Genomic DNA, 24,589 nt, shown 5'->3' with positions numbered 1-24,589 from the left:
CCTTGCTTCTTGAGTCGTGCTCAATCCCCCCCCTTTCCAGCCCCTTCCTTGGGACCCCACTGCCTCTAAGAGGGTGCGGCCCAAGCCAGCTGCCCAAAGTCATTGGGTCCTCTCCCCTGACTGTGGCTGGCTGGCTGTTATAAAATTCATGTGTCTTTATTTCCAGATCAGGGATTAACACACACACACAAATGTTGAAAGTTACTCTGCAGAGGAAGAGATCTGAGTCTCCAGTCTGGCTGTCCCACCTAATCCTGACCCCCCACTCCCACCCCTACACCCCGCAGAAGGGAGGAAGCTCCTTTGTGTCCCAGACCTTCCATTGTCTGTTTTCTGTTCTCCAGCTGGGAACCCACAACCAGAAGCAGCACCAGGTTAATGAGTGTAGTTGGGACAGAGGAAGGGGCAGAGAACACTCCTCGCAGGTTTCATTGTGGGCCAGGAGGCAGCAAGTGAACCCCAGAATCCTTCTTGGACCCCCTCTTCCTCAACCAGCTACAGAAGGAGATGGGACAGAGGGAGCTGGGGACGGCTCAGTCCTGGGTCTGTGGGCTACGTTAGTTGGTGTCACCAACCTGATGACACTCTTTCTGCTCCTTTCACCATGTCAACTGCTCAATTGGGAAAATAGTTATAAAACTGGCCTTCGGTTTCCTTATCAAAAGGAGAAGGGGCCCCCGCAGGGGAGGAGCTATCGCCACTAGAAGGATAGGGGGACACACGCCTCCTCTTAGAGTCTCCTTCACCCAGTCCTGAGTCGCTGGACTCTGGCCGGATGGGCGTGATCTCAGTCCACAAGGACGGGGAGCCCTGGTCTTCCGGCCCCCGCCCCTCTGAGGCTCCAGGGCCAGGTTCCATGGGCAGAGTTCGCGTGGAGCGGAACCAGCTGGTTGGGCCCATCTTGGGAGGGTACTGGGGGGTAACAGGCCAGCCAGCTCCAGGCGCCAGGACCTCCTGGCTTCGGTAGTAGGACATAGTGGACCCAGAGGCGGAGGGCAGGAATGAAGGCTTCATGCTGACAGCTCGAAACTCGGCCTCGTAGCTGTGGTCCCGAGGGGCCCCCAGCCAGTAAGGCTGGGGAACCACATCCTTGGCCTGGCTGGGAAGGCTGGGGTAGAAACAGCTGGGAACGGGATACTGGTTGGGGAGCAGAGGAGAGTAGTGGTCTCCCCCAAGCAACTGACAGTTGGGTCCAGGTGGGGAGAGGACACTGGTGTCGACAGATGCATACATGCTAAAAAAAAAAACAGGAAGCAAAAGACAGGGGTCACGAACGGAACTGGTCACTTAGGAGCCTGCCTGTCTCACATCCCTCCCCAGACCCTCTTTCCTGACTTGCCTGCCACCCTCCAGTACCCAGCCCACACTTCCCCACCGCAGAGGCAGAGAGGGGACGTGCTGAGCACTCGTCTGGTCTCAGAGGGACAAGAGGAGCCCTCTGCAAACATGAGATGAACCCAGTGGCACTTACGACTCAAAGTTCTCCCGGAATCCTTTGGCAAAAGGGTTATTATCAATTTTCAGCTGAGTAATCTAGAGAGAAGTGAAACAGAGTCACCTGAGTCCTGAGTCTGAGGCCAGGGAACTTCCAAAATCGCTCCCAGGAAGACTGGGGGCTCCATTCTCCCCCTCGTCGTCCCCCCGCCCTGCCACAGGCTCAGCCCACCCTCGCCCAGGGAGCCCTCACCTCGGCGTTCTGGTAGGCGGTCACGGCGATGAACTGGGTTTCTTGGAAAGTAAAGATGTGTGTGTTGGGAGCGTTGCAGGCCGCCTCTGGCTCTCCATCGCTGACCTCGACGATGTGCAGCCGGGGCTGGTACTTATGGAGGGACTGGAGCACGATCATCTGAGAGAGGGTAGGACGGCCGTGAGGGTGGGAGGAGGCAGTTCAAAGGAACCCTCTCCCAGCCCCACCTATGGCCAGCCCCACGGCCAAGCTAGAAAGGACCCTGAGGTCATCGTGCCCATTCCTCTGCCCTGCCACCACATAACTTCTCCCAGGCTTCCAACCCCAGTCCCTGGCCTCTTCAGGGCACTAATTCTATTCTCTTGCCCCTTTACCTATCCCCAGATGTCCACTGTGACCAAGGTATTAGCACAAACAGGGCTTTTCAGGGATAAGGGCACTTTTAATAGAATTGCTCAACTCAAAGAAACTTTGCATCCATTCCCTGGGACCACCGGTACCAACTCTATACCCAATATGGTACACGAGTGATGGTAGCCCAGGATTCAGTGAAGAAACCCCCTGGCTGGTTTGGTCCGTGTTGGCCCAAATGTGACGCCTGTCTGCCCTGAGATTCAGCTTCCTCCCAAGGTGGGTGGAAAAGAACCAGAGTCAGAGAGGGAGAAAAGTCGCTCTTCCAGAACAGAAGCAGCCTGCAGGACCCCCTGCGACCTCGGGGACAGGGAGGGGTGCGGGGCTATCCCATGGGGAGGAGTCCCACCTGGGTCACATTGTTGGAGGCCCCTTTGTTGTTCGTGAGCTTTAGTTTCCCAAATGAAACTTCCTGGCGCATCCAGTGGGCTCCAGTGTTGGGAGAATCTGGGTGGACGTACAGGCGGTTCCCTGTGGACAGTTAATCTCTTTGGCATGCAGCCCTTGGGACCAGACCCCTGGTGACGTGGGGCTTCTTTGCCTGTTCTGAGGGGAATGGCAAGAAGGATGCAGGGGGAGGACAGACGGGGCAGGACAGGGGGAGCTGTGGGCAGAGGACTGAGCCGAAGACAGGCTAGAGCAAAGTAGAAGAGATGACAAACAGAACGGAAGTGAGAAGTGGGAGGGGATGGGGTTGGGTGGAGTGGGGTGGGGTGGGATGGGATGGGAGGGATGGAACAGAGAATGAAATCCTAGGAGTCAGGGCCAGGGGCTTGGGGGTTCCTCTTGGATCCACCAGGGGGCGCCCAGTATTAGACAAAAAGCATGCCCCCCAGTTCCCAAGGAGGCGCGTACCTGGCACGTTGCCCCCAGCCTTTCCACACGGCACCCACTTGCCGCTCTGATACCGCCAGTGATGCTGGTCCACCAAGACCACGTCCACAAATATCCGGTAATGGCTGGTGGGCTCCAGCCCAGCCACAGTAAATGAGAGGAATGGGAACATCCGCCTGGGGAGGAGAGACCCATCAATACCCATCAGCCCCCAGCCCCCCGGACAGCCGTGCCCTGCGCAAAGGCTGTCCGTCGCTGGTATGCTGGAGCCGGCTCCCAGCCCTCACCAGAGCCAGCTGGAGAAGTCCAGGAAGTCTGCCAGCCAGTTGTTAAACAGCCACGATTAAAAATTAAATCACATAAATTTACAATTAAATATATTACATTACAAGCCAAGGTAATAAATACTCAAAAAAAATCACTTCTCAGTTCTTTTTACTCCAGTTTACTATTATCTCTGCTCTTGAGACTGTTTACATCTATTGTACCTGTCCGGTGGAGATACCAGGTTATGTGCACTAACACATGTGTCTTCCCAACTCCGCATTCAGTGATTATCACATGGGCAGCTTACGAGCAGCCATTATAGGGGTATTTACCACGGAAATCAGCAAACACTATGAATCGGGACTTTTAAAAATGTTTTTCTTTCAGAGGGTCAGTTGCTAGACATTAGCTGCAAGCCTTAGCGTGCTCCCTAGAGGGGGAGCAAAGCCACAAGCCAGCCCCACACAAGCAGTTCCTAGTAGGTCCTCATCTCTCAGTTCCCTGAACCCTGGTCTGGCCTTAGTCTGTCATCCATCCTCTCCATCATGGCTCTCACGGTGCTAACATGCACCTAGCTCCAGAGCACCCATCCACAGGCTCTCCCTGCCCCATCCTCCTGGGCCTGATGTCTGTAGCACAGCCTGCTCCAGGGTCTTCAGAGAAGTAACTGAAGTCCTAGCTGGAGCTTCCCATCCACCTGGAAGAGGGACTCTATTGAGCACCGTCCTCATGTTCAAAGTCCTGGTTCCCAGGAAAAGTGGAGGAAGTTGGATTTGGGATGCTGTGCTATTGTGCTGAGCAATAGATTCAGAGGAAGAAGCACTACCATACCACAATCATCTCCACCACCTCCACCATCACCACCACCACTAAAACCATCAGCATTACTACAACCAACACCACAGCCATTACTGCCATCACTACAACCAACACCTCCACCATCACTACCTGCTCACCACCACTACAACCACCACCAGCCCATCACCACCATCACTACAACCAGCACCTCCACCATCACTATCCCCACCACCACCACCACCACTACAACCACCACCAGCCCATCACCACCACCACTACAACCACCACCAGCCCATCACCACCACCACTACAACCCACACCAGCCCATCACCACCATCACCTCCACCATCACCACCACCACTACAACCAACACCTCCACCATCACCACCACCACTACAACCAACACCTCCACCATCAGCACCACCACTACAACCAACACCTCCACCATCACTACCCCCTCACCACCACTACAACCACCACCACCCCATCACCACCATCACTACAACCAGCACATCTATGGCTTAGTCTTTCTCTTCTAACCCAAGCAGGAAGAGCAGAGTTTCTAAGCTGGCAGAGTCAACTCCTCATCAGAATTACTTTTCATTCCCACACACTTCTCCCTTCCCCTACAAGAAGCCCTGCAGGTTGGGAAGAAAGGCACTGGTTCATGAGTGAGGAAACCTGGGGGAGGGAGAGTTCTAGGGGCCTAGGAGCACTTTTTTTTTTTTTTTTCGGTACATGGGCCTCTCACTGTTGTGGCCTCTCCCGTTGAGGAGCACAGGCTCCGGACGCGCAGGCTCAGCGGCCATGGCTCACGGGCCCAGCCGCTCCGCGGCATGTGGGATCTTCCTGGACCGGGGCACGAACCCGTGTCCCCTGCATCAGCAGGCGGACTCTCAACCACTGCACCACCAGGGAAGCCCCCTTAGGAGCACTTTGGGGTGGATTCTAGTCCCCAGAGGGTCCCAGATCAACATCGCTAATAACCTTGGAAAGATCTCCCGGGAGGGTACTGTCACATTCCTGTCTTCCCCAGACTCTCCTGGGCTGAGAAAAAGAGACTTAGTGGCCCTATGGCCTTGGATAAGTTAATTCCCAAGCCAAACCTCACTTTCTTCACCCGTAAATGGAGATAATAGCTCCTGTCCCTCTTTCCTTTGAGAGCTGTTAAGGAGTTTGAAGGATGTGAAACTCAGCTCACCGTCTCTCCCATCCCACCCCCATCCCACCTTCTCCCAGACCGAGAACTGTCAAAGCCCTCTGGCCTGGCTGAAGAGCCCCAAGCAAGAGTCCAGAGTTCCGGTCTGAGGCCCTCCGTCCCAGGAGCTCGGTATGCCAGTCAACTGGAGGAGTCAAAGGTTAGGGATGAGACTGGGCAATCTAGGGTGGGAGAATACTTTCAACCCATTTCTACCACCAGCTCATTCTACAACAGTGGTCAGGTCATTCATGGGTCCTATATTGTAACCAGTTCCTATCTAAACATGTAGTAATAGAGAGAAGGGAACATATTAATTCAAGTGCCACTGCTTATGCAGCAGCCAGTTCACTGAACCAGTCCTTTGAGATATAAAATGTTATTTCCAATTTATACTTGAAGAAAATGACGCTCAGAGAGGTTTGGCGACGGCTCCACGGCGGGAGAGCAGAAATGGGGTCTCCTGATGGCAGAGCGCATGCTACCGTCTCCATCACCCCATCCTGCTTATCGCTGGTAGAGCGAAAGGCAGGAGACACAGGAAGACTGTGGGGAAGAGGGAGAGGAGAAGGGAGGTCTCAACTTCACCCTAAAAGTCTAGAATCACCACCAGCTGGGATCCCAAAATAGCCTCTGATTTACACGACACTTTGCTGGGAAGGAACCAGGAGTGAAGATGGGTCTGGTGCCAAACTGAGCCCCTAGGAAAGACCGCTCACCACTCACTCAGCCCTCAGAGGACAGGGTTCAAGACCCCAAGGTCCTCTGGGGACCTCTAAGGACCATCCAGTCTGAAATGATTCACAAAGTCCTCATATCCCGTCCCCATCCTGTACGCCTCTGACAGTGCTCCAACTCACCATCGTTAAGTACAAATTAAAACATGGTTTTTATCAGTCATGTTGGCCAAATGTTTCAAAATTGACAATAGCTAATGCTGATGAACCTGTGGGATAATGGGTCCTCTCGGCCACTATTGGTGGGGGTGTAGATCGGTACCACCTTTGAGGAGGGTATTCTGACAATGCCTTGTACCGATCCAAACGCAAAAAGCGCTCAGGCGTCAAGGGATCGCCTCTTCCCACCAACCTCGGATCCACTGAATAGATAGACAGCCACCAGCAAACGGCAGAAGAGAAAGCAAAGCCATTTTCACCTGCTCCAGAAGAAATAAAGCCAGTCAGCCCAAATTAAAGCAGGCTTAAAGCTAAAAAAAAAAAATAAAATAAAATAAAAAATAAAAAATCTAAAAAGTTCTTGGAGTTGGAAGGTAGAGAAGAGAAAACCAAAAGGGCTGAGGCCGGTGATCGAGGATGGTACGGGACTGAAATTGATTTATCAAGCCCTAACTTCGCACACACATACACAAATGCAAACTGAGCTACTTAACAACAGAGTTATCTTAATTACAATAATCAACTAATTACACCCAGAAAAGTGGGGATTGCCGGCAATTACTGCACACCCACACACCCACACACGAGACAGCCGCCTCTCTCTTCCTCTACTGATAAAGTCTACCGTCGACTATCATACACCGGCCGACTTGGGCGCAGCACACAGACTGCCTCCCAGAAACGACACGAGGCCGGGCAACATGAGGGGGTCTATCAGGCCATGAACCTCCACAAACACACAAACTTGAACTCTCAGCCTTCCAGCTGGCCAGTCCATCTTCTTGTCCTCCGTTTCCCCTCCCAGCCCCATCTGAGCTGCCTGGATCAGTCTCTGGGCCCTGGAATCACCCCCTGCTCCCCAACCCATTCTTGCCCATGGAGGAGGGCATCACTGTGTGCACACTGAGGAATGGGTCTAGGGTGGGTGGAAGAGGGAGGATCTGGGAGGGAGTGAGTCAGCCCAAGGCGAAAGGCTACGGGGCTGTGGGTGGGCCCGGGCTGGAAGGATTTTTCAAAAAGGAAGAAAGCCGTGGGTGATGTGGTGGTGACTGGTGGGTCCCTGGAAACCATGGAAGGACAGGCCAGCCCACCAAAGCAGGAGGACAGAATGGGAGCTGTTCTCTGAGCCCAAGTCTTCCTTTTCAGAAGCCAGTAGCAGAAGGAAATGGCCGCCGACTTCCCAGATCACTGGAGCCCAAGCTCACAGTCAGGGGTGCTGAATCGGGGGCGGTGTGTCCTCCGTCCTCTCCACCCCGCCATGGGGCCCCCAAGGCCTGATCCAAGAGGAGGCCTCAGAGGAAGTGGTGAAGGGCCACCGCCCGCTTCTAACGGCCCCACAGCCCGCAGTGTCCGAAGCAGTCCATTAGAATGGATTGAAAGTGTGAGGATTGTAAAACGTGCGTGTGTGCGCACACACAAAACAATCGGGGAAATCTGACGATATTTACGAGTTTCTTTTCAGGTTTGCTAATGGCATTGTGTTTATTTTTAAAAAGCCATTTTTAGAGGTGCACGGAGAACTACTTAAGGATAAAGTCATACAGTGTCTAGGATTTACTTACTAATTACTTACGCTATCGCTAATATAGTTTCAGACCACAAGTTAAGTGAGCGAGGATAAAGCAGAAACAAGATTGGACCAGTACTGACAGCTATTGAAGCTGGATAACGGGTAGATGGAGACCCGTTACATGTTTCTCTTCACTTTTGTATATATTGGAATTTTTCATAATAGAGGAAATTAAGTGTGTGGATCTAAAAGAGAGACAACAAAACTAGTCCAGAGAGGATTATTCAGCAGGAAAATAAAGGAAAGAAGGAGGCTGTAGGCGTAAAGGAGGCAACCAGTACAGAAAGACGCATCCGCCTAAGACCCCCAGCTAGCCCTTCACCCCCAGAGCCCTGAGGTTCTGCTGAAGTTCCATCTACCTCATCCCTCAAGACTGGAGGGGCTGGGGCCTGGCTGCAAGGCTGTGGGGAGACCCCCACCAGGCCCCAGGGTGGGAAGGCTTCCTGACCACTCAAGAGAGTTCAGGCCTGAGCCTGAGTTCAGGTCTGCCGTGTAACCCAGTGAAAGCCACCAGCTCCCCTGGGCCTCAGTGCCCTCAGCTGTAAATGGGGAGGCCGCTTGGCCTACCTAGCACACAGTGAAATAATGGAAGTGAAAGCACTCTGAATGCATCAAGGCCTTCGGACAGTGTGGGTGGCTGTTTTTACTCCTGGTCGTGGGGCACCAGAGAAAGAAACCCAGGTACATAACTTCTGCATGCTGGTGCCAGTTCTGCCAGCGATGAATGTGCTGTGTAACCTCAGAAAAGTCTCTTACTGTCTCTGGGTCCATTTCCCTCTCTGTCCAGGGAGAAGATGGGACAGGATCTTCTGGGTCTCCTCCAATTCAGACACGATAGCCTAGAAGCCTAGGCTATATGCCTGGGTGCACCCAGACAGGGACTAGGGCTGGGGGAGCAGAGAGCAATTATCAGAAGGCATAGAAGATGAAGGCCGTGCCGCGAAAGAAAATGCCAACTTTCTCGGGTTCATCCCCGAGAAAGAGGAACAGTTCAGCAACTTGAAGCCAGTTGTGGTTGGTAGACAGGTCCCTCAGTCCCAAGCCACCCCATAGAAATCATCCATCCAGCAATGCCCAGATTGAATGCCAACCCTCAGGCCCAGCATGGCCTCTCCCTTCTCCCTCCCCAAGCCCAACCCTTGGTATCTGCTCTTCAACACCTCCCAGGTCCACTGATGACATAGCCCCTCCACACAGAGGCCCTCGCTGGTCCCCTGCCCATATGGGCCCCCACCGGGAAGGGTGGGTGCACACTCACACACCAGACACAGGCAGGGCCCACTCAGAGTGTTGCTTACTAAACAAATACCACACAAGTTGCAAGTTTCTCTTTCTTTCCCCTTGTAGGAGACTCTCTCCGGAAGCAGCACCCTTGGCCCCAAACCCTACCCCACATGCACGGAGCTCAGGGGACCCTGAACCATGGAACCATGGGTTCCCAAGGATGGACTGGTGAGTATCTGGATAAAGGTGGGGCAGGCTTTCAGGGACAAGCCTTGAAGAGTACAGGGTGTGGGACTGGCTGCCAGCTGGGACCCATGGGTTAGGTTCACCTGCTCAGGCCCATGGACATCTGTGCCCTCGGGGAGGGGACTGTGTCTGGAAGGAATCTATGCCCCCTCCCACTTTACCACCACCCCCCTCCCAACACATGCGCACACCAGACATATGATCTCAAAGTACTACCGGAAAGGAAACTTGGCGACCACTTCTCCATGTCACCAAATCCCAGTTTTACCACACACACACCCCCTCCCCCAGAGTTGACCTGTACACAACAGCAGCAAGGGGGCTGGGAGAGGTGGGCACAAGGGGCCCCGGAGATGAGGGCTGGATTGCTGTCCACCCCGCTGTAAGACTCTGCCCTCCGCTCCGTTTCCCCACACACAGGGGCTAAGAGGCACCCTGCTCTGTCAGACCCACAGCACACACTCCCCCTGCGCCCTCCGCGCCTCCCACCAGGCAGGGACCGCACCCCAATGCTGGGTGAAACCATAGGCACCCTCCCCCTAAACCAGGATGACGGCTCACTGCGCCCCTCTCCTCCATCTCCCTTTTGAGTTGTACCTGTTGGTCCTGAGAGTAAACAACCCCCAGAACTTTCCTGTCCGAAACTCAACTCCTCTTTCCTCCCAAAGCCTGAGCCAAAACTGTGAGGGACACAGAGACACTAGCAAAGTCTAGACAGAAAAAAAAGAAAGAAAGAAAAGCGCGTCCCTGTCCGGGCCGGCGGACACAGCTCGGCGCTCCCAGCGCGCCTCACTTACCGCCCCTGCTTGGTGATGATCATCTCCGTCTGGTGCTGATTAAACTTGGACCACAACAGGTGGTTGTTGAGCGCGACTCTCAGCTTCCCGGATACCTCCAGCCCCGCCGGCAGCGCACAGTCCTCGCGCGGGCCCGGGTAGAGTGTGGCGCGCGGGTCCGGGGCGGTGTAGGCATCCCCCGGCTGGTAGCCCTCGGCGCCCGGCGTCGGCGGGAAGGGCTCGCCCGCCCCAGGGAAGCCGGTGGCCTGGTGTCGGGGCGGGTAGGCGTAGGCTCCGAGGAAGCGGCCCGGCGGGGCAGGCACCAGGGCGCCCCCGGCGTAGGGCGCCCCCAGGCTGGCGCCCACGCGACGGTCGGCCGCGTCCTGCGCGCCCGGCTCCGGGTAGAAGTAGCGGTTCTGCGAGTCGGCGCCTGGCGCCCGGCCCTCGTCGCTCGCCGGCATCGGGTCGGTGCCCGTCAGCATGTCTCGGCAGCTTGGCTCCAAGATGCCCATCCGGGGCGGGCTGGCACTTTCCCGCGGCCGTCGAGGACCGGCCCTTCTCCGCGCGGGGGCGGGCGCGGGGGGTCGGCTGGGCGGAGGGTGGCGGGGGTGGGGCGGGGGCGGGGGCCCCACCGGAGCCCGGGTTCGGACGCCTGGGTCCTGCGCCCGCGTTTGGCGGGCGCGCGGCAGCTCCCGGGCTCCGTCTTCAGCGGGCCGCTGTCACTAGCTTCGCGGCGCCTTTGCTGTGGCTTTATGAAGCTCTCTGGGCCTCCCACCCCCACCCCCACCCCCACACCTCGGCCCCGCCCCGCCTCACCCCGCCCCTCGTGGCTAATACTCGGCAAATTCTACGCGGTTGGTGAGGACTGCAGGGCCCCCAACCGTGTAGACCAGCGAGTCCCCGCGCGCTTTGTAGTTCGCATACTTTGCCTTCTGAGAGAGTCAACCCCTCCACCTGAAATGCAGACTGTTTCTCTTCTCTGGACCCTCTGGAAATTCCACCCATTCTTGAAGGCTCAGCTCAAAGGCCCCCTCCTACGGGAAGCCTTCGGTGATGGCCCAGATGGGCTTACTCGCAGGCTCCGAGCCGCTTCGCCCGTGGGCATGTGACGGATGTTCACTGATGCTCACTCTGTGCCCAGGCTCCGTGCTGAGTGGCCTTGTGTGAAGGGTTTGCATTCTTTCTCTTTGCCAGAGACCCAAGTGGACTGTGTCCGATGCATCTTGTTCCTTCAGCCGCAGGGCAGACCTGGGACCTGGTGGGCAGCAAGCAGAGTTCCTTCAAACGAATTGCATCGCAACAGCTGAGGGTTTGCAGGGTCCTGGGCTGGTCCAGGCCCACAAAAGCTCCACCACCGGGGCCTGGCAGCCATGCGCACTGGAAGTAGCACTGGGCTGCCAGTGCTCAGAATCCCAGCACTGGCTCTTCCCCTCACTCAGGTATATGTGACCTGGGCAAGTCACTTCCCTTGCGTGAAAGTCAGCCTCAAGTGCCTCAAGTCCCCTAGGCTAGAGAAAACAAACTGATGTACTTTTCAGAGGGGCTATGAGCCTTACATGAGAGGGCACACCTGGGCAGCACTTCCCAGTCTATTGTTATACCTGGATGGAAAAGCCAGATTGAACAGATTCAGATTTGAACAGATTCAGAGCCGGCTGACAGGAAGGAAAACCACCACATGTTCTGAAGGGCCGCCTTGGTGATAGGACTACGGGAGCTTTTCTTTCTCTATTTTCCTTTTCTGCTGACTAATGTAGTTATATTCCTTTTATCATGAAAACAATCCTTTTTCCCCCAGGTTGAAAATATCATCATTGGGAGTTTTCCTGTGTATAAAGATAAAACATACTCATGTAGAAAATTTCAGCAGTAGAAAAAAGTAAAAATAGGACTGTATAAATCATGCCAAATTCTACCCCCCAGAGGCAAACAGGATTAAGATTTCAGTGAACACGCTTCCAGACATCACTCCTTGCACACACCCCCTCTATCTTTTGCACATGCGCACACACACACACCATATATATATGTGTGCGTGTATATATATATATATATATAATTTTGTATAAACACCACACGTGCTGCTTTGTAATATATTTTTTTCACTCAACAAGGTGTCGTGGAATTTTTTGCATGTCCATATATAGATAAATCTTTACATTTGTAAGAGTGTTTTGAGAAATACTGTAACATTTTCACCATGTTAAAAGTTAACCTCTTCTCTCCCCCCTTTCACCCCAGCCCTCCTCAATTCTCCCCTGGGGGCTGGCCCCATCTCTGCATCCTTGCTCCAGTCCAACAGGGCTTCACCCTTAGGGGCCCATGGGGACTCTCTGCTCCCACCTAGAGCTGAACCGAGAGGCAGGTTGGCAGGTGAAGGCAAAGCTGGGCACCCCAGGAGGCGGGCATGACCCAGGGAGGGAGGAGAGAGAATCAGTGCATCCCCTGAGCACGGAGGCCAGCACACAACAGCACCAGAACCGGGGACTGGCCTCCTCCTGGCCCTTTACCTGCCATTCCCCATTCTTACGGAAGGGGGAAGTTTCTACCTGCTCTTGCAACCGGGCAGCATTGCTTGAAAGAGAGGGTAACCTTGGGACCCTTGGCTACTTTTGGGGAAACGTGAAAGATTTTAGTAAGTCTTCCCTGAATGACTGATTTCCCCAGGAGACATGAGACTGTTGAATGCTGACATCTCTTTTGGGAGACATTTTCGCTAAGTGCTTGGCTCTGGAGGGCCGAGCGGAGCCTTGTTCCTCCCTCTATCTCCCCACTCCTCTTCTCCATGCTAATCCTCACGTCAAGGGATCCATCCCCCTACCTCTGAACAGAAGGACCTGAGCTCCTACCCAGCTTTGGGGGCAGGAGGGATTATGAATCTTGGAATCAGGTGGACCTGGGGACTTGTCCCTGGGGGAAGAGTGTGGCTGGGGGCAGTCTTTCGTAACTTGATGGGCTGTTAGAGGGTCTTACAGCCTGGCTCATCAACCCCAGATTCCTCACCCACTCCCTCCAATTCCTTCCACCCAAAAAAGAAAGGACTTGTGAAAAGCGGGGGCTGAGTGGCCCTGGTGTCACCAGTGCCAGCCCTGCCCCTCTGCCAGCTTGGGTGAGAAGAAGAACTCTGGCACTGACACCTCCTCCTCCTGTTGCCACCTCACCCTCTTCCCAGGCCCCAGGGCTGGAGAGGTGCGGAAGGTGGAGAAGACTCCTGGGATTCCCTCACTTCCCATCGCTGCCCTTCCCCCCTACCTCATGGATCGACCCACTGAGCATCGAGAAAGCTGGCCCTGGTGAAGCAGAAGCAAAGATACGCAAGCTATGTGTCCAGGATGGGAGAGACACCACCTTCAGCAGACATCAAATATTACGAGACAGGCTGGATGGTAAATATGGGAAGACGAACGACTTACCAAACTCTCACATCCCATTCGTAGCAGAACCAGGGCTGCAAGCCCGGTCTCTTGACTCCTGATCCAGCACTCTTCCCACAACAGTGTTTGCCTTCCCATTTTGAGGGAGAACAATCGTAATAAATGAAAAGTCATATGATCACACCAGAAAAGGTTTGGAAAACAGAAAAGAAAATTGCCGCCCTCCCCCAGCCTGGACAGCGATTTTCTTCACCCTGTTGTCCTCTGCCTGTATCCAAGCCTTCTTTTCAAGCCATTTCTTATCAAGACTCAAATTGAGCTTGGCTCACCTGATGCCACACGGCACCTGCCACACCTGTGGGTCGCAGATGGTGCCAGGAAGCTGTTACAATGTGGATTCCTGGGATGGGCCTCTAGAGATTCTGATTCCCAGGCCTATGGCGGCTTCCCCCGGAATCTGTATGTTGAAGGACTCCAGGTGATTCTGAGCCCCACAGAGTCCATGTATCCCACTCTCAGGCCCCCTCCCACTTTGCTATTCCACCTCCAAGTTATGTCCCAGCCTGAGAGCCTGTGCCCTGACCCTGCTTGCTGTGTGCTCCTCGGCACCTGGAAGACTGTGTAATGGCTGAGGACGGCCGCTACAGGCATTGAGAAGATTTTCTTATTGAAGCTCCAGGATCAGTCAATTCCTCACCCCAGAATCTAACAGTCACCTGGGTCCTCTCCTTAAAATGTGTGGGTGCTGAGCCCCTCTTGGGACCCGGAAGGCTCTTTTTTTAAAAAACATATTTATTGGAGTATAATTGCTTTACAATGTTGTGTTAGTTTCTGATGTATGACAAAGTGAATCAGCTATATGTATACATATATCCCCATATCCATTCCCTCCCGCCCTCCCTATCCCACCCCTCTAGGTGGTCACAAAGCAACGAGCTGATCTCCCTGTGCTATGCAGCTGCTTCCCATTAGCTACTTATTTCAATCTTGAGAAAGAAAAACGGAGTTGGAGGAATCAGTCTCCCTGACTTCAGACTATACTACAAAGCTACAGTAATCAAGACAGTACGGTACTGGAAGGCTCTTGAATGGGCTTATACTGTAAGATGCAGGGAGGACTGAGCGGCCCGTGGAGGAGTTGGGGAGGGGTGGCTATTTGTGGAGACCCAGCACATGAAGACACCAGGGCCAAGGATTTCTGCCCTTCACCCTGCTGGGCACAGCCTGAGAGGCTGTGAGAGGGTAGGTGAGTGAAGCGGGGGTGGCATGTTGGGGATGAAGCAGGACAGGAAAGAGAGAGCACAGTACAAGGGGCCTGGGCTGAGTTTCTGAATGATTCAGAGATGGAGAGGGACAGGCACCACAAAGTCAGAAACCCAGACTGTGGCTCAGTGAGAAAATCTCAGGCCAGGAAAAGGGGGATGCAAGAAAGAAGAAAAGAGGGAGATGGGCCAGGGAGAGGTGGAGACACCTGTGGGGACTGGAGGCTGGGTCAGAGGGAAATGGGGTAACAGGCTTGGAACCCCAATTCCAACTGTCTGTGTGGCCTGTTCAAGTATCTTCACAGCTCTGGTTTCCTTGACAGTAAATGATGCTAACAGACATTCTGCCAGGACAAGCCAGGTCTCAAGTGAGGTGTAAGGTAGTGTAAAGGCTGAGGGGGTCTGCCCCAAGGCAGGAACAGAGGAGAGGCACAGGCTATGCTGAAGTGCCTCCTCTTCCCCTCCTCCAAGCTGCCTGTGGCTTCCCCTTCCTCCCTCTGGCATCCATGTTCCCCACAAAGGGTCCTTCAAATCCAGACTCCAGACTCCACTAAGGGCCTTGGGCCCAAAGAGAACCTCTCTGTTTGTAAGACCCCATCTCAGAAAGGACAGCCTTCCCCTCCTGACGCCCATACACCATTCCTGGGGACTGGGATAGGCCAGCCCCTGGGGACTCTGGGATCACAGAGATAAATTAGGCTCAGCCTCTGCGCTCAAAGAACTCCTAGCAAGGTGACCTCGGGGCCAGAGTTCTCCCCTCAGGGCACTTGTCCTTCAGATGCAGACTTGAAACACAGCAGCCTGTGCACCTACAACGAATGACACCCACGTGTACACAAGAGCCCAAGCACATGCGCGCGCGCACACACACACACACACACACACACACACACACACACACGGCCCACAGAGCGATGCTAGACAAATCCCTGTGATCCAGTTCTTGCAGCCACACCCCTTCTCTTGTCCCACATGCAACCTCCCTGAGCTCCTTGGGCATATGCTCTGCTCACCCCCACCCGCCCTGAACCCCCTCCGGTTCTGGGCCCAGACTGCCTGTCCTTCAGAGAGCGAGGCCGGAACCATCGGCTTAACAGCCAGAGAGGGCAGAAGGGGAGTGACAAGCACCTGTAGAAGCCCCTCCCCCCATGACAGCTGGAGGAGTTCCAAGTCCCCGGCACCCAGCACCAGGTGGTCAGTGTGGCCTCATCCCAAGGTCAAGGGCTCCGGGTTCTCACCCCCAGGCTGGTTCCCCTTCCCCACCCCCTACACCTTTCAAGGCTGGGCAGCCTTACCCTTTGGCTCCAGGCCATGCCTGGCTCCTGCATTTCAGTCCTCCCTCCATGGGCATCCTATCTCAGATCAGCTTTTCTCTCTTTCTCTAACCACGGTCACCCCAGCCTCAGCTCTTCACACTAGACCCCCACCCCCCCCACCCCCCAAAACACACACACACACACACACACACACACACACACACACACACACACGTGCGCAGAGCACCCCACCCCCACTGTGTTCCCGGGCTAGGGTCCCTGCCCCCTCCTGAAGGGACCTTAAGATGTTGGGTACTTGAGCAACCTGTAGTCTTGGGGGTATGCCAGGCTATGGGTGGGCAAGCCTGAGCTCCAGGGAGGCCGAGGAGAGACTGTGTCCCTCCCCTTCCTGGGGAATCTCAGCATACAGACCCTTAATCTCAGGCAGGAAGCAGGGTCCGGTTACCAGGAGTGGGGGTGGGGGGAATACCCAGGGCTTTGGGTAAAGGGAGCTGGGGTAGGGGGCAGGGAGGAAAAGAAGAGCTGAGTAGTGGGATGCAGGCCAAGGGTTGACCCCTCCACAGGCAGGCTCCTCTCTTCTCCCCATCCTGTGCTCTTGGAGACTGCACAACCACCTGGCACAGTCAGGCTCCGCCAGGCCAGGCCACCATGGAAGGCCATTCCCCGGGGCCTCTGGGCACAGTGCAGCCAAACAGCCTCTGCCTGGTTCCCTCGCTCTCCAAGGCCCTCGCCTGGCTTCCTGTGAGCTGTATGTATCCGTTTGCCCCGTGACTCTGCCGGTCTCTTAGGGCTCTGAGTCTCTGTGTTTCTCTACTGTGTGTCTGATTCTGTGTCTCTCAGGGTCCCCGGTGCTTCTGCCTGCCTGGCTGTGAGTATTCTTTACACCCACCTCTATCTCTGGGATCTGTAAAATCTTAGCGTGCTTGTCCCGAGTGTAGGTTCCGTGTCAGCCTCTCTGTGTCTGTCCATCTGCTTTTCTCTGGGGCTGAGTCTGCAAACGTCTCCATGTCTCTGTCGGTGCCTTGAGCTCTCTCTAGGTCTCAGTGTGCCTGCTGCATGTCTGTCTGTCTGCCTGTCTGTCTGGGACTGGGCCCCCATCTGTGAGTCTGCTCTGGGCCTGTCTCTGGCCTGAGGCCCTTTGGCTTGTGCATCTGGTTAACACTGTGGGGTGGGGACTAGATGGGGCAAACTTATGGAGTGGACCAGGGATGGACCAAAGAGGAAGGGACAAAGGGGACACAGGCGGTAGGGGGGGAGGAGATGAAGGGACAAATCCCATTCCTAAACGTTGCCTGAAGCAAGCTGGATAGCCCCAGAAAACCAGGATGAAGCTCTTCCAGGCCAGTGGGCAAGGGAGAGAGGGACATGGCAGGGAACACTTCTGGTCAGGGTCAAGGGTAGAGTTGCACAGAAACTGAAACAGACATCAAATGGGGAGGACCCAGAAGCAAATGGAAATACAGAAAGGGAGCTCTGGGTTCTGACCCTGGCTCCACCACTAGCCCCGCATGACCTTGGGCTAGGTGCTTTCCCTCACTGTGCCTCAGTTTTCCGCTCTGTAAAATGAAACAGTCAGTAGAGACCATCCTCTTGAATTCTGTGAGAGAGCCAAGGGGGCAGCAGACTTCCCTAAACCCAGGGCAGGAGGCTGGTTGCCCTCTTCTGTCCCTTGAGAGGTATCCCAAGGTCCCTTCCAGTACCAACATCCTCTGTGTCTATGATTCAGCTCCCAGCCGGCTTAGAGGGAAGAATGGGGGTTAGATAGCAGGAAGGACTTCCTGCCACACAGCAGGAGGGTGAGGAGGCCCCAGATTCTCCTCCCAGCGGTCCTGGGGCACCTCCATTGGGGCTGGGGGTGTAGGCTCAGCAGCTGGGGAATTAGCCATCGCTCTCAGGCCCTGGGGGAGGGGCCGGCTGGACTGAGAAACCAACGCAAAGTGACAGGGGCAGTTTTGACACGCGGTGAAGCTGACGGGCCCAGGGGGCCAGGGCTTAGGTTTGGTGGGGGGGTGGGGATCCCATCAGATGATTAAAAAGTAGGTCAGAGGGAAGAAGCCGCAGCCGGCATGGGGTCCGTGGTGAGAACGCCATGTAGCTTCCCCAGGGCTGTGGGCCAAGATGGGGTGGGGGAGCTGTGCTAGGAGTGGGGACAGCGAGGCTGCAGGCCCAGAAGCTGGCCCTCTGTCTCCCTCATCCCTATCTCATGGGGCACTTTGGAATTCTACCTGCAGTCCCCCTTCTGGCCTTCCTGCTGTGCCAGCTCCTCCTCAAGGGCAGGAAGATGCAGCTCTCCCTCTGTCCAGCCCTACCCCACCCACAATATACATACAAATCCTGTTCCAGAAACACCGAGACTACTGCCCGCTTTGGAAACCCTTCTTACCTTCCACCTCAGGTCCCCCTGCTGCAAAGGCAGCTTGCCGACTTATCCTACATTTCTTGCCCGTCTGAACAATCCTCTTTGTCATCTTGCCAGCTCTGCATCCGGCTTGGGGTCCACTTTGGCCCTCCAGATCGTACTCAGGGCTTCCTTTTCCCTCCTTCCCTCCTTTTCCTCCCTCTCAACTCCATGAAAGGTAACAGTGGCCTGGGAATGGCATAAGGCAGAGAGCAAGGCGGAGTGACGCAGGAGACCCAGGAGCCTGGGGCAGGTTGATCTCCTGGCACTTCATAGGTGGAGGCTAAGTGATCGCATCCGGATTGTACAGAACTCTGAGACACCCGGTAGTGTTCCCTCCGTTTAAGCAGTTTAGAGCCACCTCCCACCTCATCCACTTAAGGCTAAGAAGTTGTCTTCCCTCAGCCCTTCCTACTACAGCTCAATCTCATTTCCTTTCCTGAGATCCCCCAAACCTATGGAGAGATTAACACCCCCAATTTGGGAGTGGAATGGAGGCCCAGGCCCTATATGCTGTGCTCCGTTCCTCATGAATCCCAGGCACAGGCAGAAATCAGGCAGACAAGCAGCGTCTGGGCAGAGGGACAGAGCAGGCATTAGCAGTGCCATCTCCTGCTGAGTGGACACCTGGGTCCCAGCCACTGCAACGGAGGGCACCCAAGGCCAGGTAGGCGTGGAAATATATTGGTTCGGTCTGACCTTGAGTTTAACCCCACTTACCATACCAGACACAGATCCGCTCTAACACACAAGTCTGAGATTTCCCTGGGAGCCTGTTGTCTGCTGCCCACCCCCCTCAGTTACCCAGGAAGTGTCACAAGGCGACCTGCCAACCTCTTTCCACCAGAGCCACGGGCAGCTGGCAGCCCCTGGACCCTCATCTCCAGCCACAGGGGTCGTGAAGCTGGTGTGGCTGCCCATAGCCTCCCCACCTCGTGCCTGCCTCTGTTTCTTTCCAGTCACTGGCACCAGAACCTGACATGTTCTGTGGGTTGGGGAGGGATGGCTATGGTTAGGCAAGTTCTTAGCAACTGGACCAGTGGCTGGGGATTGAGATACTGGGCCCAGGGTCTTCGCATTTCACAGATACACACATAGGCACACTGACCTGGACTCACCACCCAAGGCTCAGGGCCCCAGGAGTAGGCTGTGTACCAGGGTTCTCAGGCTCCCACTACCCTGGACGTATTGCTGAGTCCAGTTTGTACTTTGTCTCATCCCTTGACTCCCAGTGAGTTTGGAAACTGGAAAAACCTGAGTTCTTCCTGGTGCTCCTACTGCTGCTTAAGGGCAGAGAGGATGAGAAAACAGAACACTCCCAGGCAATTCATACCCTTGATTTCATTAGGCTCCACAAGGCCGCAGGTCAGTGGGGCGGGGACCACTGTACCCGTTTTGCAGAGAAGGAAACTGAGGTATAGAGAAGTTAAGTACCTTGTCAAGCTGGTGACCCTGTACTGAACCCTTATGTTTGCACTGTGCCCTTGCCATGACCCTACCTGTAAAGAGGATACTATCCGTTCTTCATTTTACAGATGAGGAAACTGAATAAATAAAGCTCAGAGGGTGGCTTTATTTCCCCAGGCTCTCAGTTATTTTTATCCCCTATCCCTGTCTGCTCACTAAGTATCCTACCCACCCCAGTTCCGGCTCAGAGCCCTTCCCCTCCCTCTGGAGAAAGGCAAGACCTTAAGGCCTCCCCAGGTCACCCCTGGTGTGTGTCCCCTGTACTTTGGGAAGTCATTCCTAGTGTCCTTTTCTGTCTGACGACCCTGCAGAATTGAGCTCCATTACTCAGCAAAACCCATCCCACTTATGGGGCAAAACGCCGGGGTGGGGGGGGCGGAGAGCGGTGGCGGGGGAAGCAGGACTGAGGAACTAAAAGGGGCAGGGACTGGCTCAGACGTACAGCCCAGGCTGCACTGAGCATGGCGGCAGTGGAGGAAAACAGGTCCAGACAGAAGAACCCAGGAGTGCAGGAGTCCTGTTTCCAGGTGTAGGGGTGGGGGCAGAGGCATTCCTCACTTTTTTGAACTCCCCACCCCTGAAAACTGGGCCCACTGCCACACATCCAAGCGGTTTGGTGTTTCTGTGTGAGTGGGGAGGGGCCTCAGCAGCTCTCAGAAATAGGAGGAGGACGCCGCTGGGCATGCTCCCTGCCAGGCAGTGTTGCCTCCCTCTCTCTGCGCACTCCAAGGTTCATCACACCTTCAGCTCTGCCCTTCTGCTAACAGAACCTGCACTCGCTCCCCATCTTGCTTCTCACCTTGGGACATGTGAGCCAGTGGCCAAGAGGGAACCAGCAGAGCCAGGGCCAGCTGCCCCACCCCTCTCCATGCCAACCCAACTGCCTGTGATTCTGGGGACCCCTGTATGCCCCTGCTGCAGCCTCAGTAGCTCTGGGACAGCAAGTGGGCTTAAGAGCTCCTGTTCTTGTCTGGGAGGTAGGAAGGGGCTTTCTCTGACAGCTTATGTGGGGAAATCAAGGGCCCCATCCTCTGGCCCGAGACTCTTCTCAAGACTTAAACTCCCTGAAACATACCATCCTTCCTTAACAAACCCAGGGAAGACTTCCAAAAAGATCATCTGAGACACAGTCCTTTCCTTGCCTGGACTGTAAGTTCTTCCTCGAGCCTAACTGTGATCCCCTGCAGAGGGGTGGAAGGGGGCAGAGATGAATCGCAGTTTCTTATAAACCTGGTGGCTTCTTGTTCCCCGACGACAATACAGCGGACGAGCTCTGTGGTTCTGGCTCTGAGTCAGGCCCCGTCGCCCGGGCGTCCCCAGTGCCACCTTGCTCCGCCCCACCTCAGACTGGAAAATCAGGCTCATGCCTCTGCCCGAGTCAGTGCTTCCCCTGCTTCCCCTCACGATCTCGCTTTCCCCTAAAGGGAGGTATTTCCTCGAAGCTGGGAAAAGTCAAGGGGGCAGAGACCTGGCCAATTACCGGGAGGCGGATAGTGGGCATGGGGCATGGGATGGGGGTGGGGCTACCCTGCCTTCCTGCCCCTCCCCTCCCCTCATTCAGCCCAGCTCCCCAGTCCTGCTCTTCTAGCTCATGTGTGCGCGAGTGCAGGAGCATAATGTGTGTGTGTGTGTGTGTGTGTGTGTGTGTGTGTGCGCTTAACACACACGTATGGTTGGTATTAGGGGTGAGCCCCCTAACCCCCAAAGGTGAAAGTGGGGTGGAGGAGGGGAGATGTCATGCCTTTGGTGTGTCTTTGAGTGTCACAGGTTTTCTCCCCACATACGTTATTCATATGTTCCTTGTGCATATGTACTCTCCATCCCTCCTGGAATGCTCCGTGTGTGTCCTACTGCTCGCAGCCTGCGGTATTCAACAGAGTCCCTCCCTCTCCTTAAGTGAGAAGCCCCGCCTTGGGCCTCCCCAAAGTTTGGGGAATTCAGGGATCAGTGAGGAGGTAGGCCCATCCCTTCACAGAAAAATGACCCTTCTTCCTCCAACCAGGGGACTCCCAACCCTCAGCTGGTCGGGGCAGGTCACAGATAGGTCAGGTAGACCCTCAACCTTCCCACCTGGTCAAAGGCTCAAAGAGATGTGAACCCCATGAACCCCACTCCCGGACCCTGGATGAGAGCAGGCGAGTGTGGGGAAATTGAATCCCGGGGAGGGGGCAGTTAGAAAAGCCTGAGTCGGCAATCTAGAACTCACGTGCGCCCACCCGCAGCCTGGGGGCGGGGCGGGGAGAACGAGGGAGTGAAACAGGAAGAGAGATGGAGAGACAGAGAACGAAAGCTGGAGAGAGAAACTGAGACGATGGACAGAAAGAGATCAGAGTCAGAAAGAGATCGAAGGGCAGAACTGGGAAGGGAGGGTGCCACTGGGAGCAGAACTGCGGCGGGCGGCGAGGGTGGGGGGGCGGGGGGCGCGGGCAGCAGGGGTCAAGGGAAGGGTTGCCTTTCCCCTTTCTCCACCAGCATCACAGACGCACAAGCGGTCAGCGCTGAGAGAATGCAAGTCTTTCAGGTCAAGAAGGGAAAATCGAGGCTTAGTGATAGAGTCACTTAAAAGGGAAAACCGAGCCGGGGAGAACCCACCCTCCTGCCTCCCAGACCGAGCTCGTTTTCAAAGCCCAGACGGGTTCGGAGGATCAGGCAGCCGGAGGATCAGGCTCAGCTGACACTTCCCACATTTTCTATGGCGGGGCTTGGGGGTGGCAAGGGGGAAGGAGGTTGGTCTTGACGTGTATTTGTATGGCAAGCGCACTTCCTCCTTTGAGATGTTACAGATCAATAAAAATAGCAAAACTTTCTAAAGGATGCTTTACTCCACTTTACATAACATGACATTGAGAGGAGGGGATGCAGCCTTCTCCCTTGGCGCTGGCTACCACCGATGCACAGGAAGGAGGAGATAGGAAAAGGGGCCAAGAGTGGTTCAATATCCAGAAGAAAGAAAGCAAGTGTCTCTTTCACCCATGCCACCTCCATCCCAAACTCAGGATCACCTCGATTGTCTCTTCCTGACTCTGGGAAGGATGGAGAGTTAGGCCCTGTCAAACCCCAGACTATCAAACTCTAGGTGACACTGACCGGTGTCTGGGCGTTCACAGTGCAGCCTGGCTTCTCCCATTTGCAGCACCCTGCCTGAAAGACCACCAGCACAATTTAGACCAGAGAGGGGAGGGGACTGTCTCCAGGTCACGCAGCAATCTGGGAGGGAGGTGCCCGCTGAGGACACTGACCCCAGGCCCAGGCACCAGCTGGGCTGCCAAGCTGATACCCAGGCCCTGCCCGTGGGACCCACCATGCCCAGTCACGCCCTCTGCAGCAGCTCGGCTCCTGGCTCCCTTGAGGACTGGAATTGGAAGAGGCAGATTGAAAGGAGACTCGTTGGAGACCTAAGTGTCCTCATCCTTTCCCCCTCCCTCTCCAAGCTGTTGGGTGAGGTAGCCCAGGAATAATGTCACCCTCCACCTTGGTGACCTCCCAAACCCTTGGGCCCACAGACATGCTGCAATACAGTGCCTGCAGCCTTGCCATCTGGGAGCTCAGATTCCAGCAAAAGCCTCCAAAAGAAACCACTTTTCCATGTCTGCCTCTGATTCCTCTGAAAATCTGGGGGGCTAATAGGAGGGGCTTCCAACCCCCTTAGTCATCCTAGGAAGCCAAGCTGAAGAGCAGTGACTGATATTCACCCAACCACAAGCCAATTTTGTGGTTTCAGTTGTTTTCAGAAGGAGCAGCAATGCAGCAGCAGGAGGCTGTGGGCAGAGGAGTGGGCTGCCTCCTGGACCCCAGCCCCTGCCCGGGGCACTGATGGGGCAGTTGGGGGCACTCAACTCTGCCCTGGCACGACTCAGCCCAAGCTCAGGAAGGCCCGGAACTGCCCCCACCTCACAGATTCACAGGGAAGAGTTTGTAACAACCAAGAACACCGCTCTCCCCCATCCTCTCCATGTCCCCCCAGCAACTTGACTGGTTAGGTTGGCTGCTTCCTGGATCCAGGGTGAACACTTTTCTTTTCCTTCCTTTTGGTTTCATTTTTTCTTTCCTTTCTTTCATTCCCTTTCCTTTTCCTTCCTTTCATTCTCTCTCCTTTCTTTTTCTTTCTTTCTTTCTTTTTTCCTCCCTTCCTTCCTTTTTCTCTTCCTTCTTCCCTCCCTCTCTCCTCTCTCTCCCTCCCCTCCCCTTTTCCTCTAATATGTGTGTGTGGCAGGAATAATTCAGGAGCCACAGCGAAGAGAACAGAGGCTGCTGGAAGGTCCTCCAAATGAGAACGGGCTGTCAGGCCCCAGATCCAGACGCCCAGGCCTAGCCTCCAGCTCCTTTGGCTACGGCACTCACTGCCCCCAGTCCCCAAACCACATCTGTTCACTTCCCTCGTGAGATGAGAAGGGATCCAGATTAGCAATAAGGGAGTCGATTTTAGAAGAATCTCAGAAATATAGAATGCCAAAAGGTCAGCGCCGAGAGGGAAATTAAAACAACCCAGTCCAGTCCCTTCCCTTTTTTTTCTAATTGAGGAGCAGAATCTCTGAGAAGTGATGCAACATTCTCAGAGCTTGGGTAGGACGAGAGGTCCTCACTCTCAGAACAGGCTCTGAGCACCTCCCGTCACTGCCCTACAAGGTGCAAATTTCTCCCCTTCTCAGCTTTTAATGTTGACCAGACTTCAGGTCCTAATGATCAGGGAGAAGAATCAGGAAACGAGGGGTGGGCCAGGCACAAGGGGGCAGATACAGAGCATCAGCAGCTGGGCACAGAGAGGTTTTGCATTTTTCTGAGAACATGCGGCATCTCCTTGTCCTCCTCCTCCTGGAAGCCTGCCTGAAGTAGCTTTGGGTCTGTCACCCTCCATACCTGGGACGGGAAGTGGGGTCTGGACAGGAGCGGGGTGTGTGGGGTGG

At 55.1% G+C, this 24,589-nt stretch overlaps 1 protein-coding gene across 1 annotated transcript; it reads right to left on the bottom strand.

Moving 5' to 3' along the window:
• Window positions 1-615: 615 nt before the first annotated feature.
• TBX21 (T-box transcription factor 21) lies at window positions 616-10,419 on the bottom strand (the record flags this gene model as incomplete). The annotated part of the gene is made up of 6 exons (XM_082860679.1): window positions 616-1,234; window positions 1,472-1,533; window positions 1,688-1,846; window positions 2,448-2,569; window positions 2,954-3,108; window positions 9,929-10,419. 6 exons carry the CDS (start codon window positions 10,417-10,419, stop codon window positions 616-618), a joined length of 1,608 nt encoding a protein of 535 aa, XP_082716805.1.
• Between the last annotated feature and the right edge of the window lie 14,170 nt (window positions 10,420-24,589).

The sequence above is a fragment of the Leucopleurus acutus genome (genome assembly GCF_964270905.1).
Source record: "Leucopleurus acutus genome assembly, chromosome: 19".
NCBI lineage: Eukaryota > Metazoa > Chordata > Mammalia > Artiodactyla > Delphinidae > Leucopleurus > Leucopleurus acutus.
Note: the sequence above shows the minus strand (reverse complement) of the source record. Positions and strands in the feature narration are given on the sequence as shown.